At 40.5% G+C, this 17,826-nt stretch overlaps 1 protein-coding gene across 2 annotated transcripts in view; it reads left to right on the forward strand.

Annotated features, from left to right (window-relative positions):
* The first annotated feature begins 3,608 nt into the window (after nt 1-3,608).
* Smurf2 (SMAD specific E3 ubiquitin protein ligase 2) overlaps nt 3,609-17,826 on the forward strand; it is a 100,208-nt gene continuing 85,990 nt past the window's right edge. Inside the window, exon 1 of one of the 2 annotated variants that reach the window (XM_034505279.2) lies at nt 3,609-4,162. In XM_034505279.2, coding sequence (XP_034361170.1) covers nt 4,111-4,162 — 52 coding nt within the window. In that variant the 5' untranslated portion in view covers nt 3,609-4,110. The remainder of the gene's footprint in view (nt 4,163-17,826) is intronic. The other variant, XM_076935589.1, reaches the window with a different exon arrangement.

Raw genomic sequence — 17,826 nt, forward strand, 5'->3', positions numbered from 1 at the left:
GGCCAGGTGGCTCGCATCTGCAAACCCAGAGATCTGAAGGCTGAAGCAGGAGGATTGCTGTGAGTTTGAGGTCTGCCTGGCTGCTAGCAAGTTCCTAGCAGAGTGAACTACAGAGTGAAGCATATTGCAATGAAACCCCAAACCAGGGCTGGATATAATTCAGCAATAGAGTGCCTGCCTAGTAGGCATAGGGCCCTAGGTTCCTTCTCTAGCAAAGGGGGCAGGGTAGAGGGGAAGGGAGGAAATAATGGGGCCCCTGGAAAGAGGCTCAGTAGGTAAAAACATTTGCCTAGCGAGCCAGAGCCAGATGAATCCAGTTTGATGTAAAGGTGAAAGGAGAGAAAACCAATTCTACTAAGTTATCATTTCTCTCTCACACACACTTCTGCTGCCCCCATACACATTAACAGTGGACGAATAAATAAGAGTAGGTATTATCTAGACTGACCCCCATCAGCCCCACCCCCTAGGTGTGGGATGTAGCTCTCTGTTTAGCAAGTTCTCCGGGTAATGCTGATGCATACTTAAGTTCCAGAACCCATGGGTGGTAGTTTCTAAACTTAGTTTGGATTGGGATTCCCATAGAGCTTTTACAAACTGCCCTCATCTTGACTGCAGGAAATTCTGATTCAGTGGACCAGGGAAGGGCTTTAGCCATCAAAGTTAATAAGTCCTCTCCTACCTCCCTTCTTTCTTGTATTATTATTATTAAAAATGAATTTTATGTAGCTCAGGTTGACTTTGAATTCACTACATAATTAATGATGTCCTGGACTACAAGTATGTGCTGAATTAGTTTTATGCAAGCAGAGGATTGAACCCAGATCTTTGTGTATTTGAGACAACAACTCTAGCAACTGAGCCATATCCCCAGATTTTTTTCTCCTTATTATAATAGTTTTCTGCCACTAGACTGATCTTTAAGTATTATTATTATTATTTTTTTTAATTTCAGTCCAAGCCTATTACCGTGTCCAGTACATAGGAGTTCAAAAATCATTAGCTGGATGAATGAATCTCATAGTAATATTTTGCTGTGGAGAGAATGGCCATTTCTTCCTGTTCAATGCTATTTTCTTTTTCTGAAAGTGTTTCTTCTTCTTCTACGTTTAAATACATATAATTGATATGAGTCTCAATCCCTACATTTCATCTTTGTCCTTACTAATTTCTAGGTATCAGCTGATAGTCCCCTGCATAGTTTCTATATAATGTGTACTTTCAAAATAGCCAAGGGGGAGTGTGCATAAACACTCTTTTTTACTTGAAGGTTTCTGGCTCAAAGAGCTCTGATTTGGGCCTACACTGGTGAAGCTTCTTAGTCAAGAGAGGTATTGGAAGTGACTTTCCTACTGACATTAGTCCATTTGATTTTACTATTTTTTTAATGTCTTCTAAAATGTTTATTTCATTTACTAATTAAAGTCAATATTAAACATTTAATGTTTTAAGAAAAACAACAACAATAAAACAAACATCCATGTGCCCAGCTTTAAAAAGATTATTATGGGGATTAATAATGGGCGTGGTCATACATTTGGATAGATCGTTGTTCATTTGCAGCCAGTCTGGACTACATAGTAAGTTATAGGCCATCAAAGCTTACGCAGTGAGTCCCTGTAAAAGCTAAAATAACAAATACAGTATTATTACAGGGACTTCAGATGTTGCTCAGTAGTAGTACGATTGCCTATCATATGTTAAGACACTGGGTTTGATTTCTAACATTACACAGAGATTATCAACATATTGAATGGTTTTATTATTTATATTTTGAGCTTTTAAAAAGACTTAATAGCGTGTATGAGTTTTATTAGTGTATGTTTTTCCTGAATGTATCTGTGTGCATCGCATGCATGCTTGGTGCCCACGGAAGTTAGAAAAGGGCACTATATCCCCTTGGAACTGGAGTTCTAGATGGTTGCGAGCTATCATGTGGGTGCTGGGATCATCTGCAAAAGCAACAGATACTCTTAACCACCAAACTATCTCTCCAGCCCATATTGAATGGTTTTCAAGCATTATATTTAGGGAAGTCTAAACAAAATTGTCTGAACATTATGCCTACACCCATTACCCTGAGCTGCCACACAGCTGAAGGCATTGCTTAAAATTCACGAGTTTCCGCCTCCCCCTCCCCTGCTAGGTTTCCGACCATTTTGTGAAATCTTAACTTCCATCTCCCAATACAAAGCTACAAATTATGCTGGTGGGTGGCTGGGAACAAAGTGTGTGCCATAGGAACCAGGACAGTATGAATGCAGAACGTCAGCTTGCTCAGTTTATTGTCGCAACCTAGCGTCTGAAATAGAGATGTAGCAATTGTTCTATTGCCACAGTAACCTTTGTGGGAATTTTTTCCTGAACCCTCAGATCTTACATAGCACAAAGAAGTGTTTCTTAAGGGCCCTGTTCATTGCTTTGTGAATAATAAGCACTTAGTATTTCCTGATTGAATTTCTAGAGCTGTCCCTTGTATTTTATGTCTTACTGCTAGAACTTATGATTTTGGGATCACTTTAATCCGTAGGAGTGTTTTTAGACTGATGAAATGCTTTTGGATTTCATCTGGAGAATGAAGTGTCTTAACTGATAGATTGTAAGCAACCATTTACAATGTTTAGGATTTAAAATGTATTAGACTCCAACGAACAGTTTAAATGGCATTAATGTTATAACAGCCTTAAAGCAAAGCCAACATGGATACAAGTCCATACTCTTACCCTTAGTTTTCATTATTACTCTTGTGTGCGCATACAACTTGTATTCTCCACTTAAACCCTGCATTACATATAAAGTCTTCCATAGTACATGGTTACCACAATTGCCATTTAGATGGCTGCATAAAAATGTTGCAGTTGATGTAATACAATTAACTATTGGGCTGTATTCTCACCCCAACCTTGTAAAACAAAACCCCCAAACACCTGTATTCTTTATTTGTTCAGAATAAGTTCCTATTAGTGTAAGTTACCGTGTCAGAGTTATAGTCCTATTCATTTTCTTTTTTCCTCCTGGAATAGCAAAATACAGTACTGCGTGAGCTTTCCACACAGCATCCACCTATCTTGTTCACAGTCCTTGGCGGCATTCGTATCATCTCCCTATTCTTGTCCTGCTGGGGGGCGGGGAGGGAAGAGTCGGAGCTGGTAGGTAACCGGATCTGTAGCACCAGGTGAGCCTGTGGAGGTGGCAATTACAATACTAAGAGCTAAGCACTCCTGGGAATTTGCTGGAACGTTCGATGTGGGAATAGCGTCTTGTCGAATTAATTCTTTGGACTCGGGTCTAACTTTACTCTCGCCAGCCTCTCAGGGCGCTCAGTGGGAGTATTACTCGGGCATTCTGCCCTGTAGGGACACAGGCTGTCTTTCAGTGAGCTAGCTGGTCAGCAGGCCCCTCTGGAGCCATCGAGCCGGCGCCGCCGGGCGGCGGAGTTCCGAGCTGGGTCTGGGCCGCGGCGCACGCGCTCCCCGCAGCCCGCGCGGAGTCCTGCCTGCCTCTGGCGCCCCAGGCGCAGGAGACCTCGCCCACAACCCCGCCCCCGCGACAGCCCCGCCCACCGCAACCCCGCCCCGCAGCCGGCCCCACCCCCGTCTCCTCCCCGCCCCCAGGAGCCGAGGAGTGGCGGCGGCGGTGGCGGCGGCAGCGGCCCCAGGACCGGGTTCCCTCAGACAAGAGGGCGGGCGGAGGAGGAAGCGGCCGAGCACCCGCCCGCCTCAGCAGGCTTCGCACCGTCGGCTCCCAGGCCTCGCGGCTCCAAGAAGGGGAGACCGAGGCGGGCCGCGAGGACAGGAGGCGGCGGGGGCGCGGGGCGGAGGCGGCGCGGCCGGCCGCGGCTGCCGCTTTGTTGTGCGGCCCGGGCCGAGGAAGCAGAAGTGGGAGGAGGGGGGAGCTCTGCGTCCCGCTCCCTCCGCGGCTCATGGCGACGGCGCTCGGCACATCCGGGACCCTCCGGCCCTGGCGGCCGCGGCGCGGGTTGTTCGGACCCCGGCCCCGGCCGCTGTGGTGACTCCTCCGCGCTTCGCCGTCGGCCCAGCCCAGCCCAGCTCGCCCGCCCGCCGGCCGGCCGCGAGCGCCGCCGCCGCCGCCTCCCCCGCCGCTGGGGACATGTCTAACCCCGGAGGCCGGAGGAACGGGCCCGTCAAGCTGCGCCTGACAGGTGAGCAGGGCGGGCGGCTGAGGCGCCTGTGGGCAGGCAGAGGGCCGGGGTCCGGGTCGGTGGTGGCGTTGGACGGGAATCCGAGCGTGGGAAGGCCTAGTTCAGGGAGTCATTGGAGAACCACTTAGCTGGGGTTGGGAAATTCTTCAGAACGCCAAGTGTGTGGCCCGTGGGTCTCCCGTGGAGGGCGGATTTGAGGTCCCGAAGTCTCGTTTCCTGGGGTCACAGGAGCTACTGCCCAGGTGGGGTCGCGAAGGGGATTACTGAATCCAGTTGCTGACTGCGCGCAGTAAACACTCCTTTAATATGGAGTGAGTGCTTAACGGGAGAGCGCGTGTGTCCCCGGGTTGTTAACTTGGACACCTACCTATGCCCGGGTGTGAAACCTTTACTCTCCAGCTGCCAACCTCTGTGGCCAATGCCACACACCTTAAACGCACGTCTCTGGGAGGGACTGAGACTGTGGTTGGCTTTTCCGGCGTGTCTGGCTGATCCCACGACTCCCGGCTCATTGTACACTCTGTGTTTTGGAAGTTGTTTGATTGTAGGGTAGTGTGTTTGGGGTTGTTCCTTGTAGGCCGCAGAACTCGTGGCTCACGTCTTAACTCCAGACCTGGTTTAGAATCACTTGCTTTGAAATGTGTTTCTAAGTCTGGACTCATACAAACTTTTAATCGAGCTTTCACTGGTTCTCTCCACACTTATCACTCCTTTCTAAATGGAAAGGAATGCTCAGAGGGATTTGTTAAAGACTGTTTATGTTCTCAGGTGCAGCGAGTTGTTAACATATTATAGGTATATAATTTGCTTACGCTGCCACTTCTGATATTCTTCCGTGGTCACATCTCCCTCCTTTTAAGGAAAAAAAAAATGCGTTTGGTTTAAAGAGGGTAATTGAAACTATTGTCCCTCTGGTAGTTAGTCACGTCATTCACAGTAAGTAAATTGTCCACATTTATATTCAGATATGTGGTGAAAAAGATGGCATTTTGTAGTTGGTTCATATGTATTTGCACGAGCGAAGGATACGCTGTAATTATGTTTGCCCACACTAAACTTTGAAATTGATGTGGACGAATGTTGGAGTTGAATGCTTGTGTTAAATGCCAATCCATTGACTCTACTTTCTAGGTAACTTGAAGTGAATTTGGAATGTTGGCTACAGCTTAAAATACTTTACTTTTGAGGCTGAAGAGATTGCCCAGTGGTTAAGTGTATCCTAGTCTATTCTCTAAAAGGACTTGAGTTCTATTCCCAGCACCCCTACCCAGGTCCTTGGCTTACTACCATTTGTAACTCTAGCTCCAGGGGATCTGATTCGTCTGGCCTCCCACACGCACCTGCACTTAGTGCACACATACCACTCCTATCTCCAGTAATTAAAAAAAAATATATACATAGTACTGACCTGAAAGCGTTTCTTTCCCTAGGGAAAATTACAAGGTATTATTAATGCTAGGTTGGGGGGCACTTTGATTTTTCATCTTTATTGTGTTCATTTGGGGGGAGTCAGTGGAACACAATTACAAAGGATCTTTGGCGCTCTAGTTTATATATTGATGTTCTTATTAGGCAGGCCTGTATCAATAATTATAGAAAGAAATTGTGAGTGTAGGTGTGCAAAAGCCATCAGAAATGGATGTTATTTATTTCCTTCTGGGATATATACATGGGAGAGAAAAGAGAGGTTTGGGTTTTCTTTGGATAAAATGAGTTCTGAGGTGAGCTGGAAAGATGGCTTAGTAGTTAAGAGCACTGCCTGTTCTTCAAAGGACCCAGGTTCAATTCCCAACACCCACATTCCAGTTCACACCTGTCTAACTCCAGTTCCGAGGGATCTGACACACTCATACCAATGCACATAAAATTAAATAAAATATTAAAAAATGAGTTCTGAGGTTTTGTTACATTTATGTCTTGTGTGCGCGTGCGAGCGCAGGTGTATAGGTGTCTCACAGCTATGGAATGAGTGTGGTGGACTCTTCTGAGTCTTCCCAGTCAAACTCAGGTCATCAGGCTTGAGAGAAAATACCTTTACCCCTTCAGCCATCTGTGTTCTGAGGGTTAGTGTGATTGAGTAGATCTTATATTTATCTGTCATTTTTTTGCTGCATATGATAGTTTTATAAAGACTTATGAGTGACATTTGTTAGGTGAACATGATAACCACCGCACTGTGGAAACTTGCCCTGAGTGAAGTTTGTGAGGAAAAAGATCACACTTAGTTTCTGAGCAAGAGGATACATTAAACTAAATTTATAGAGTGATTTTGTACACTTAGCTTTTTCTAAAGAATTTTAAATATCTGTCCTTTCCTCTTAATTGTAAAAACAGTTTGAACTACTCTCAATTTCTTAAAGCTATTGGGAATTTGCCTGTGAATAGTTTTCGAAAAGTCTGACAAATATTAAAACCATTGTTGTCTCTTGATTACATATGGTGAAATCTCCTGTTTTGCAGGGAACATCAACTTACATTTTTTTCATTTTTGTTCATCATTTACAAATTAAATTGTATAAATTTTAACAAATAGATCTTAAGAGCTGGATTCAATTAGCAGCTTTTTAGGACACAAACATAAAAGGGTTAGATGGAAAAGATTGTTTTGACTGACTGGATAAATGACAGGGCTGTGTTTGATGTGCGTCCAGGGCTTGGTCTGGAGCTGGTGCCCAACTTCTCAGTCCATCTTGAGAAGCCAAATAAAATATTTAACCTAGGACTCTTTTTGTTTAAAAAAAAAGTTGATTCTTTGTTAAGATCTTAAGAAATGTTTGGCATACCTTTAGATTAAGTGTTTAACAGTTCATTTAGATCTGGAGTCCCTAATAGAGGAAAAAACTTAAGTTAAAAAAAAATCCCACAGTGAACTTTTATTTGGTTTATAATACACTTGGGCTATAAGTTGTTTTAAGATTACTGTTTTTTTACTTTGAGTTAAAGCCATTTAAAATTTACATTTATGGAATACCTTTGATTCTGTGGTACTTTATGAACTGCAGTTAATTATATCCTTAATGAAGAATCGCCCATTGCTGAAAGGTGCTAACAATTCTCATAGCCAGTCTCTCCCTGTCTCTTGTCTCAGCCTCCCCTCTTGAGATCTCTGCATACTATGGATATTTTCCACAGAGTATTACTAAAATCCACTTATTAGTAAATTGTGATATTGTTGATGAAGGTGAGATGAATTTATTATCAAATTGAGATTCCTTAAACCATTGGTGAATATATGGTATATTCTATCAAGTTACTTCTTTTAGTTTTTATGACACATTAACATTTGGTCTTTAAAATGGGCTATTTGGAAACACCATTAATTTTAGTTTGTGTATTTAGAGTGGAGAATGGATCGATTACATATGTGTAATTTGTAGTGTGATACATATAGACTTTCCTACAACATTAAGAAAGGATTTGGGTTGAAAATATTCTATATATTTGGGTATAGTAAAAAAAAAAATGAGGTAAATTTTATACCCTTATTGTTTTTGAAAATCAAATGCTAGAAAATGAAGTTTATTGTAGCTTCTAATATTTTAAATTCTTAGGTATGGAGTAATAACAGATTACTTATCCAGAACCTTTATTGTAGATCTTTTTGTAAATGTAGTGTTTTTGTATGCTGTTTCTCATTAATTTTAAAAGTCCTTGGCAGTAGAGAAGTTAAGTTGACCTATATGTAAGGAAAATTAATTTTAAAATCTCACTTTAAATATACTTGTATTTTAAATATTATTTCACTGAGTGCTTTATTTAACTCAAGACTTGAAATTTTGAAACTTCATTGCATCTTTTAGGTTTCCAACCATGAATAATGCCAGTGGAACATAATGACTTTGCTGTTGAATATAACTAATTCATTTTATTGGTTTCTGAGGAGGAAACTAAAATGGCATTGCTCTGTCTTTTAAGTGCTCTGTTGTTAAATTCTATGTTTCTTCAGACAGGCAGTAGTTTGGTTTTCTTGAGGTATGTGTTTTAAATCATGACTTCTGCCTTTTTCATATCGATCTATTTTTATACTAATGTGTGCTTGCTAGTTTTATGTTAACTTTACTCAAACAAACTAGAGTTATCAGAGAGGAGGGAACCTCAATTGAGAAAATGCCTCCATAAGATCAGGCTGTAGGCAGACCTTCTTAGTTTTGGGTGGTTCAGTCTGTTGTGGGTGGTGCCATCCCTGGGCTGGTCCTGGATTTTTATGCCAGCTGAGCAAGCTAGTAAGCAGCAAACCCAAACGCCCCTTCCCACAATCGGCTTCCTCCTTTCTTCAGGTTTCTGCCCCTTTTGAGTTTCTGTCTTGACTTCTTTCTTCATTAATGGACTATGGTGTGGCAGTGTAAGCTAAGTAAGTCCTTCCTTCCCAACTTGGTTTTGGTCATCACAGCAGTAGTAATGCTGACTAAGACAACATGCTAACATCTTATTCAGCATGTTAAAATTTTGTACATTTAGCATATAACTCAATTTTTTTCTTTCATTTTTTTTATAGACAGATTATGTAGTTTGTTTGTTTCAAACTCACTGTGTAGCTGAGGATGATCTTGATATTCTGAAATTTCTGCCTCTATTTTCCAAGTCCTGGCATTATAGGTGTGTGCCACCATTCCTGACAAAACTCAAATTTCAAGGTAAAGTGAAGGTCAAACTTAAGGTACACAAAATTTTGATTTTTATTTATTTTGTGTAGATGGAGCCCAGCATCCTGTGCATGTCAGGCAATCACTCTTAGACTGAACTATATGTCTGGCCCTAATACATCTTACTTTTTAAAAATAGATCATATCTAACAGTTTAAAGCTCTATTTATGATTCATCATAATTTTGAATGTAAGTTATTGTATTAATGTAATGTGTCCCTGGATAAATGATGATGGGTTGTTTATTTTTGTTCCTGTATTTTTTCATTGGTCCTCTGTTATTTTCATATTTAAGCCTGCTAAAATCGATGGGTGTGGTGGTGGAATACCTTTAATCACAGCACGTGGGAGGCACAGACAGACTAGTCTTTGTGAGTTTGAGGTGTGTCTGGTCTATAGAGTGAGTTGCAGGCTACACATTGAGACCTTATTTATTTATTTATTTTTAAAAAGGCTGAACCTTTAGAATATACAGTTACAATCAACTTCTTAAAATATTTATTTTGTGTGTGGGTGTTTTGCTTGTGTGTTTGTATGTATGTGGTTCTTTCTGAAGTCAAGAGCATCGGATTTCCTGGAACTGGAGTTACAGATGATTATGAGCCACCATATTGGTGCTTGGAGCCAATTCTGAGTCCTTTGCTAGATCAACAAATGCTCTTAAAAGCTGAGCCATCTCTCCAGCCCCATAATCAACATCTTCAAGAATTTTGTTTGGTTTTGTGAGACAAAACAGTCTTAACAGTGTAGATCAGACTGCCCTTGAACTTTAGTGGTCCTCTTGCTTTTACCTCTGGATTACAGGTGTGTGACACTAATCCTTAGCATTATTACATGTTTTGTATAATTGACGTGTATTAATTACTGGACACTGGAGCTAATGAGATGACTCAGCAAGTGAAGTTTGCTACCAAGCCTGATGACCTGAGTTTAATCACAGAGCTTCACAAAGTAGAAGTAAAGAACTGTCTTTCAAAGTTATCCTCTGATTTTACACTCATGACCTGACATATTGTATACTTGTGTGTGCATACACAAACACACAGATATAAACAAAAAATTAGACGCTGTCAAGCTTCCATCTGTTGTCACTTTTTGTTTGTACAACAGCTATATGAAGTAGGAGGCTGAATGCGTTTCAGAACTCACCTGACTTAGAGTGTGATGAAATTCAGTGGAAAGCAGTCATTGGGAGTTACGCTCACCCTTTCTCGTTTTAGCTCTCTTTTTTTTTTAGGCTCAGAGATTACTGTTATTCTCAGAACTTTGCCTGAGCTGCATTGGTTTCGTCTGCGACTCTAAGAGACTCTTTCTGTAGTTTAGAAGGCAGTTGTTGCTATGCTGTGAATTCCATGAGGATAAGATCACTGTGTCAGCATAAACTGGGAGCTTTGGACACTTGACTGAATGAATGTTGGAGACCTATATGTAGTTCTATACAGTCCCACAGGTATTTGTTACGTTTGCTGCATTGGGTATGAGTTGGCAAGAGCTAGAGACCACTCCATTTAGGACCTTGCTGTGTTTGTTGAAAAGTTTGATACTGCAGTGGTGGCGCATGCCTTTAATCCCAGCACTTGGGAGGCAGAGGCAGGTGGATTTCTGAGTTCGAGGCCAGCCTAGTCTACAGAGTGAGTCAGGACAGCCAAGACTACATAGAGAAACCCTGTCTCGAAAAAAAACCAAAAAAAAAAAAAAAAAAAAAAAAAAAAGAAAGAAAGAAAGAAAGAAAAGTTTGATACTGTTTTAAGATGATGAGAGCCACTGAAATATTTGAAGCTTTTTTATATTTGCCATTTGAAGTAGTAGCCTAGCAGAAATAGGGAAGCTAGGACTGTAATTGAAAGTATAAGGACTGATTTTAGGAGAACCAATTAAGAGAATTTGATAGGAACCATTGTCAGGTTTCTTTTTGCTATTTGGACTTTTTTCCCCCCTAATTTTTATTATTACCAATAATTACTGTAAGTGTCTTGGTATAGATAACTTGGTTTTTTTGGTTTTTGTTTGTTTGTTTGGTTTTGAGAATCATTTTACCCAGGATGGTCTTGAACTCTTAAGTAGTTGAGAATGACCTTGGGCTTCTGTTCTTCTTGCCTTTCTGAGTGCTAGGATTATAGATATGTGCCATTATGACCGATTTTTGGTAGTGCTGGGATTGAACCTAGGGCATCATGAATGCTAAGGAAGCATCCTACCAAATCAACTACATACCAGGTCCATAATTTTCAGTTAAATATTATTTTCTTACCATATTTCAGAGTATAATGGTGATACACACCTGATACATACAATCTGAGTATTTTTGAGGTTGAGGCAGGAAGAGCCTAAGTTGAAGCCAGCCTACATAGTGAGCTCTAGCCAGCCTGGGTTATAGGAAGAGACTGTGTTTTTTGGGGGAGAAAAAAAAAGTATTGTCATATTCAAATGTATTGATCCTTTTAATTTTTTTTTAAAAACAGATTAATTTTTTTGTTTATTGGTTTTAAGACTTTTTCCATACAATTTGTTTCCTCCCAGTTCTTTTTAGATCTCTTCACTTCCATACCCATCCAACTTCATGTTCTTTTTCTCTCAAACATGAATCAAAACAAAACCACCTCAAAGACAAAACAAAACAATCACAAAAGAAGCACAGAAAAACCCTGGAGTCTTTTGTGTTGGCCAACCATTCTTGAGCATAGGCATGCCCTGGTTGATGTACCTAGTGTTCACTCCACTGGGAAAAACCGATTTCCTCTTTTCCAGCAGATCAGTTAGTTGCAAGTAGCTTCTTGGTTAGGGGTGGGACTTTGTGTCTTCTTCCATTTTTCTATGCTTAGATTTTTGTCTGTGCAGGTCTTGAACTTGTGCAGGTCCTGTGCATGCTACTGCAGTCTCTGTGAGTGCATGCATATACCAGCTGTTTCCCTGGAGCCATCCACCACTACTGGATCTTACAATCTTTCCATCTCCTCTTCCACACAGATCATCCCTTAGCCTTGAGGGGAAATGTTTGATAGCCATCAATTTCATTTAGGACTGAGTGCTCCAGAGTCTTTTCCTTTTTGCACATTGTCCAGTTGTGGGTCTCTGTATTAATCTACTGCAAGAAGCTGCTTCTCTGGTGAGAGTTCAGTGATATATTGATGTATGCATATAGCAGTATTATTAGGAGTCATTTTATATTTTCTTGCTGTTTATTTAGCAGAATAATTGTTAGTAGATTTTCTCCTACCAGTAGATGGAGCTCTTTCTATGTGGGTAGGTAGCTGTCAAGCTGAAGGTTTGTAAACCAAAGTCAAAATGAGTGTACTTGGAATAAATGGGATTGGAGAATTAGACACTGGGAAAGCAGCTCCAGCTTCCAGCAAAGCTCTATACATAATTTAGTTTATAAATATAAATATAAATGTTACAGAACAGACAAAACCCCATTAAATTAGGACTGTTAACATGCATTAATTTTACTTGTATTTTGTGTGACATTATAGGATCAGACTCTAATAATTTTCTATTGATTTTTGCCTCCCCCCCCCCCAAGACAGGGTTTCTCTGTGAAGCTCTGGCTGTCGTGGAACTCACTATGTAGACCAGGCTGACCTTGAGACTTAGAGATCTTGAACTTAGAGATCCCCCTCCCTCTGCTTCCCGAGTGCTGGGATTAAAAGCATGTGCTACCGTACCTGGCCTTCTAACAACTTCCTTAGAAAGTTTGTAAAGAAAAAAAAAAGACATGGATTGGTTAAATTGATCATGTTGTGAAGTGTAAAAAAAGTATTTTAAATTTCTGAAAAAGTCATGAAGCATTTGATACATTCAGAATGCTACATCTGACGATACTTGATATATAGTTCAACAGTGAATTAAAGAAGGGTAGAATTGAAAAAGGTGCAAATGTTCTTTAGGACTTCATTGGAAACAAGGATTTCTCTCCATGATGTCACTATTGAATTAACTAACATCTCAGTAATTTTTACATTAAGCTATGAAGATATAGGACTGAAGGGTTCTTTTGCAAATTTTGACTTGACTGATAGAACTATTAACATCTTTATTATGTGCATGTGATCATGGTGGGTCAGAGGATAACTCTTGGGAGTCACCATGGTGGTCCTGGGGATTGAATTTAGGTCTTTAGGCTTGGTGGCAAGTACCTTTGGATGCTGAGCTGTCTCCTTGATCCAGTTGTTAAAGTTCTGTTACCACTCTGCAAATTTTGCTCCATAGCAAAAGAAAGATCTAGCTGATATTTACTGTTAACAATTTGTGGAATATCACTTAAGAAAATTTGCATACATAGTCTGTCCTTAACAGGAAGATAATATCTATTTCAGAGTTTTGTTAACTGAACGAGTAAAAATATTTAAAAAGGCTATGTGACAAACATACTTAAAAAGTCTGAGCTTCAGGGTTAAGAGCACCGACTACTTGCTAATCTGGGTTCAGTTCTGAGCACCTATGTGACAGAACCATGTGTAATTCCAGTTTTAGGGAATCTAACATCCTTTCTGACCTCAAGAGTACCAGACATGCATGTGGTGCATAGACATATATGCAGGCAAAATGTTCATATACATAAAACTCTAAGAAAAGTCCGAGCACTTGGCTGTACACTTGTAATCCCAGCTACTTGGGAGACTGAAGCTGTAGGATCTTATATTCAGAACCAGCTTAGGCAGAACAGTGAGACTTTTAAAAAGTGGGAACAGAGAAAAGGAAAGTCTTGGGTTAAAGTGCAATCGGCACAGACCTGATTTCCCTTGGACCCTGTAAAAAGTTGACACATTTGTAATCCCAGCATTCCTCTAGGAAATAGAAGTCAGAGACAGGAGAATCTTTTGGAAACTTGTGGACCAGCTAGCCTTGCATGGAAAGCAACAAAGCAAGGAAACAAATAAATGCAACAACAATGCTAGGCAGTGGTGGCGCAGCCTTTTTAGTCCCAGCATTCAGGAGGTAGAGGTAGGCAGATCTCTGAGACCAGCCTGGGCTACAGAGTGAGTTCTAAGATGGCCAAGTCTCCACAGAGAAACCCTGTCTCAAAACAAAACAAAAAAACCAACCAAACAACAACAGACAGACTGTACTTCAAAAATGAGGAGGCACGGTGAGGATTACCTCCCGAAGTTGTCTTCTTATCTTCATATGCACACTGGGGCATGTACTTGTCCATGTTCACATACATATCATATACACATATATACACCATTGCACATACAAAGAAAAAAACCAAGCCGGGCAGTGGTGGCGCACGCCTTTAATTCCAGCACTTGGGAGGCAGAGGCAGGTGGATTTCTGAGTTTGAGGCCAGCCTGGTCTACAGAGTGAGTTCCAGGACAGCCAGGGCTACACAGAGAAAACCCTGTCTAAAAACAAAAAACAAAAAACAAAAAACAAAAAACAAAACAACAACAACAAAACAAAAAAAAAATTTTTTTTTCTTTCTGAGACATGATTTCTCCGAGTAACAGTCCTGGCTGTGCTAGAACTCACTTTGTAGACCAGGCAGGCCTTGAACTCACAGAGCTTCACCTACTTTGCCTCCTGAGTGCTTACAACTGTGCCTGGCTGAAGAAAACATTTTTAAAAGTCAATCATTCTTAGGAGTAATGTAATGCTATATTAATTCCAAAGAGAGTAAATTTAATAATTTTTCTCTGCTTGGTAGTTGATGCTCTGGCAATAAATGGCAGGCTTGTTTTGATTAAAAAAGGTCCAGGGATTACATTAAAGGCTATAATAGATAACCATGTTTAGAAGGATTATAACACTAGGCTCTGGATTATCTAGCTGTTCAGTGGCCATGGTGAGAACATTCATCCCTTCTTCCCTTTAGGAGAACCATGGTGCAAAGAAACCATATGTAGAGGCTGTAGGCCGTTTGTGTTGGTGCACCAGAATGTGTGTATCTCGCTCTGTTCTTCTTTTTCCTTCCCTCCCCCTCCCTCTTTCCCTTCCCTTTCCTTTCCCTTTCCTTTTTTCCCCCATAGGGTTTGTTTTGAAAGACTGCAACTTTTTTTTTTTTATTAAGCGTGTAATTAAAAGATAAACTGAGGTGACCATTTCTGAGGGCAGCAGAGATCAGTGTATCTGCTAGTTCAGCTTGAAATACTGAAAATTGTCCTCATTTCATAAGAAATCCTAGCTTTGTAACCAGTACCTGCTTGTTGGACAAATCATTTAAAATAGACTCAATGTCTTCTAAAAATAAATTTTTGTTTGCTTTGCTGTCTTTTCTTTTTATAAACTAATTTTTAAGTTAGCATATAAAGTGATAGGTTTCATTATAGTATTATGGTCATTATACTTTTTCTAATATATCCTCTTTGCCAATATAGATTTTTTAAATTAAAATCATTTAAAATTATGTGTTGTGTGTGGGTATGTGTATGTCAGGGCACATGTTTGTTGAGGCCTGAGGCATTGCATCCCTCTAGAGCTACAGGTTGTTGTGAGCCACCTACATGGGTGCTGAATTCAGGTTCCTTTATGAACAGTACACAAAACTTGTCCCTAACAGATTTTTCAGATTTCTTAACTATATAACAACTCATTTTTTATCTGGAAAAATCACCCCATTACTAGCCAAACAAATTCTTCTCCCAGTTATTTGGAACAAAAGAGAAAAAAACTAAAACCTTGAATGATTTATATGATATGAAGAAAAAAAGTATTTGAAAAAATTTTATTTGTTGTATAAAAGGATTTTGGTTTTTCTTTATAAAAAGTAACCCTCAAACTTGCCCTCCTCCCAATAATTTTATTATCACATGACTTTAGTGGGTCAGGAACTTGGGAAGAGGATCCATTGGGCACTTTGTTCAGCATCTGTCAGGTGTTTATTCAGAAGGCGGCTGGAACTGGAATAGCTGAAGGGTTCTCAGGCATTTCTTTCTCCATAGGTTCTGTCCAAGCTCCCATATGGTCTCTCTTCACAGGCAAGTAGTACTGCCAGGTACCTTCAGGGCAGTTCCATTGCTAAGGAGGGAGCTAGGAGGCACTAACAAGGAACTGTCCAGGAAACCAAGTGAAAGTTGCATTTTCTCTTCTGACGTAGCCTGGAAAAGCCTTGGTATAATCTATTGGTCATAAGCAAGTGAGTTACAAGCTTTTCTAAACTCATGGGGAGGGAATGCAGATTTCCCTGTCTCTGGATAGAAGAAAAGTGAATTTGTAGCCATTTTAACAACTGTATGTGATGGCAGTGGCAGCAGTTGCTGCTGTTTTTGGATTTTTGGGTGGTGCTATTATTTATTTTAGAATATTTATGTGTGTAAGTTGCTGGCATGTATGTATGTGTATCATGTGTATACCATGGAAGTTAGAACAGGGTGTTGGATCCCCTGGAGTTGGTTAGGTTACAGACAGGTGTGAGCCACCATGTGCGTGCTGGGAGTTGAACCTGTATCCTCTCCAGTAAGTGCTTTTACTTAACTGCTGAGTCATCTCTTCAGCTCCTATATATGTTTCTGTATACTAATCTAACATACCAGTTTTTAGCTTCTTTTTTCCTATTTCTGTGACAGGGTTTTTCTTTCTTCCCACAACCCCCTTCCCTTCTCCCTTTTGCTTCAGCCCAAAAGTTTTTTTTTTTTTTTATTATATGTAAGTACACTATAGCTATGTTCAGACACTCCATAAGAGGGCATTAGATCTCATTATGGATGGTTGTGAGCCACCATGTGGTTGCTGGGATTTGAACTCATGACCTGCAGAAGAACAGTCAGTGCTCTTAACTGCTGAGCCATCTCACCAGCCTGACAGGGTTTTTCTGAGTGGTCTGTGTGGTCTTTGCTATCCTCAAACTTGCTATGAGACTGCTCCAGCCTTGAACTCAAGATCCACCTGCCTCTGCCTCCAGAGTGCTGAATTATTCATGCCTGGCTCATTTCCAGCCTTTATTGTTTGTGTTCTACCTCTGAAGTGTCCAGGCATTTTACTATCTCACCTGATGTCAACAGCCTCAAGAATTATGATAATTTTTATTGACTATAAAAGCCCAAGATTATTTGGTAAAAGACTAAAAAGATACACAATGGAAAAAAGTAACAGATTGGCAAAGAAGGAAGACAGACACATCTGAATGAAACAACTTACACACAGGCACGCTCGCACGAAAGGGGGTGCATATCATAGAATGGGACTAGAGAGGTGGCTTAGGGGTAGGAGGAGCACTGGCTGCTCTTCAAGAGGACCTGGGCTTTATCCCGAGCACGTGTACAATGACTCACAACTGTCTGTTATGGGTATGGGCATCCATGGGCACCAGGCACACGTGGTACACAGACATGCAATCATGCACAAACACACATATATGTAAAATAAAAATAATAGTTAGTGCTCCCCTAGAATGTGCTTTGTTTTTCTTCAGCTGTGCTATGAAACATTCCTACAGAGTAGCCTCATAAATTAGAAGAAAAAGTAAGATTGAATTATTTCTACTATTGCTTTCTTAACTTAAGAGTGAACTATAGGAGCTTGATAGATAGCTCAGTTAGCTCAATGGTTAAGAGGGCTGGCTGCTCTCCCAGAGGGGTTCATTCCTAGGACCCACATAGTTGCCCACAGCCATCTATAACTCAAGTCCCAGGAATCTGACACCCCTCTTCTGACCTGGGCACTTCTGACATGACTGCATGTACATACATGTGGGCAAGGCACCTATATATACATATATACATAAATACATACACACATACATAATTGGTTAAAAATGAACTTAAATTGTGAATAGTTTTAAATTTACAGAAAAATTATGACCTATATAGTGCCTATATTTTCTTAAACTCACTCTTCCTTCTTTGTCAACTATTTTAGTACAGTATTGTGTATTTGTTAAAATTGATTAATCAGTATTGATAAAGTATTAATTGATAGGGTTCTCTAGAGTCACAGAACTTATGGAATGTCTCTATATAGTAAGAGAATTTATTGTAATGATTTACAGTTTGCAGTTCAACTAACCTAACAATGGGCAGCTGTGGATGGGAAGTCCAAGAATCTAGTAGTTGCTCAGCTGAAACAACCAAAAGGCTGGTT

The sequence above is a fragment of the Arvicanthis niloticus genome, chromosome 6 (assembly GCF_011762505.2).
Source record: "Arvicanthis niloticus isolate mArvNil1 chromosome 6, mArvNil1.pat.X, whole genome shotgun sequence".
Taxonomy (NCBI): Eukaryota; Metazoa; Chordata; class Mammalia; order Rodentia; family Muridae; genus Arvicanthis; species Arvicanthis niloticus.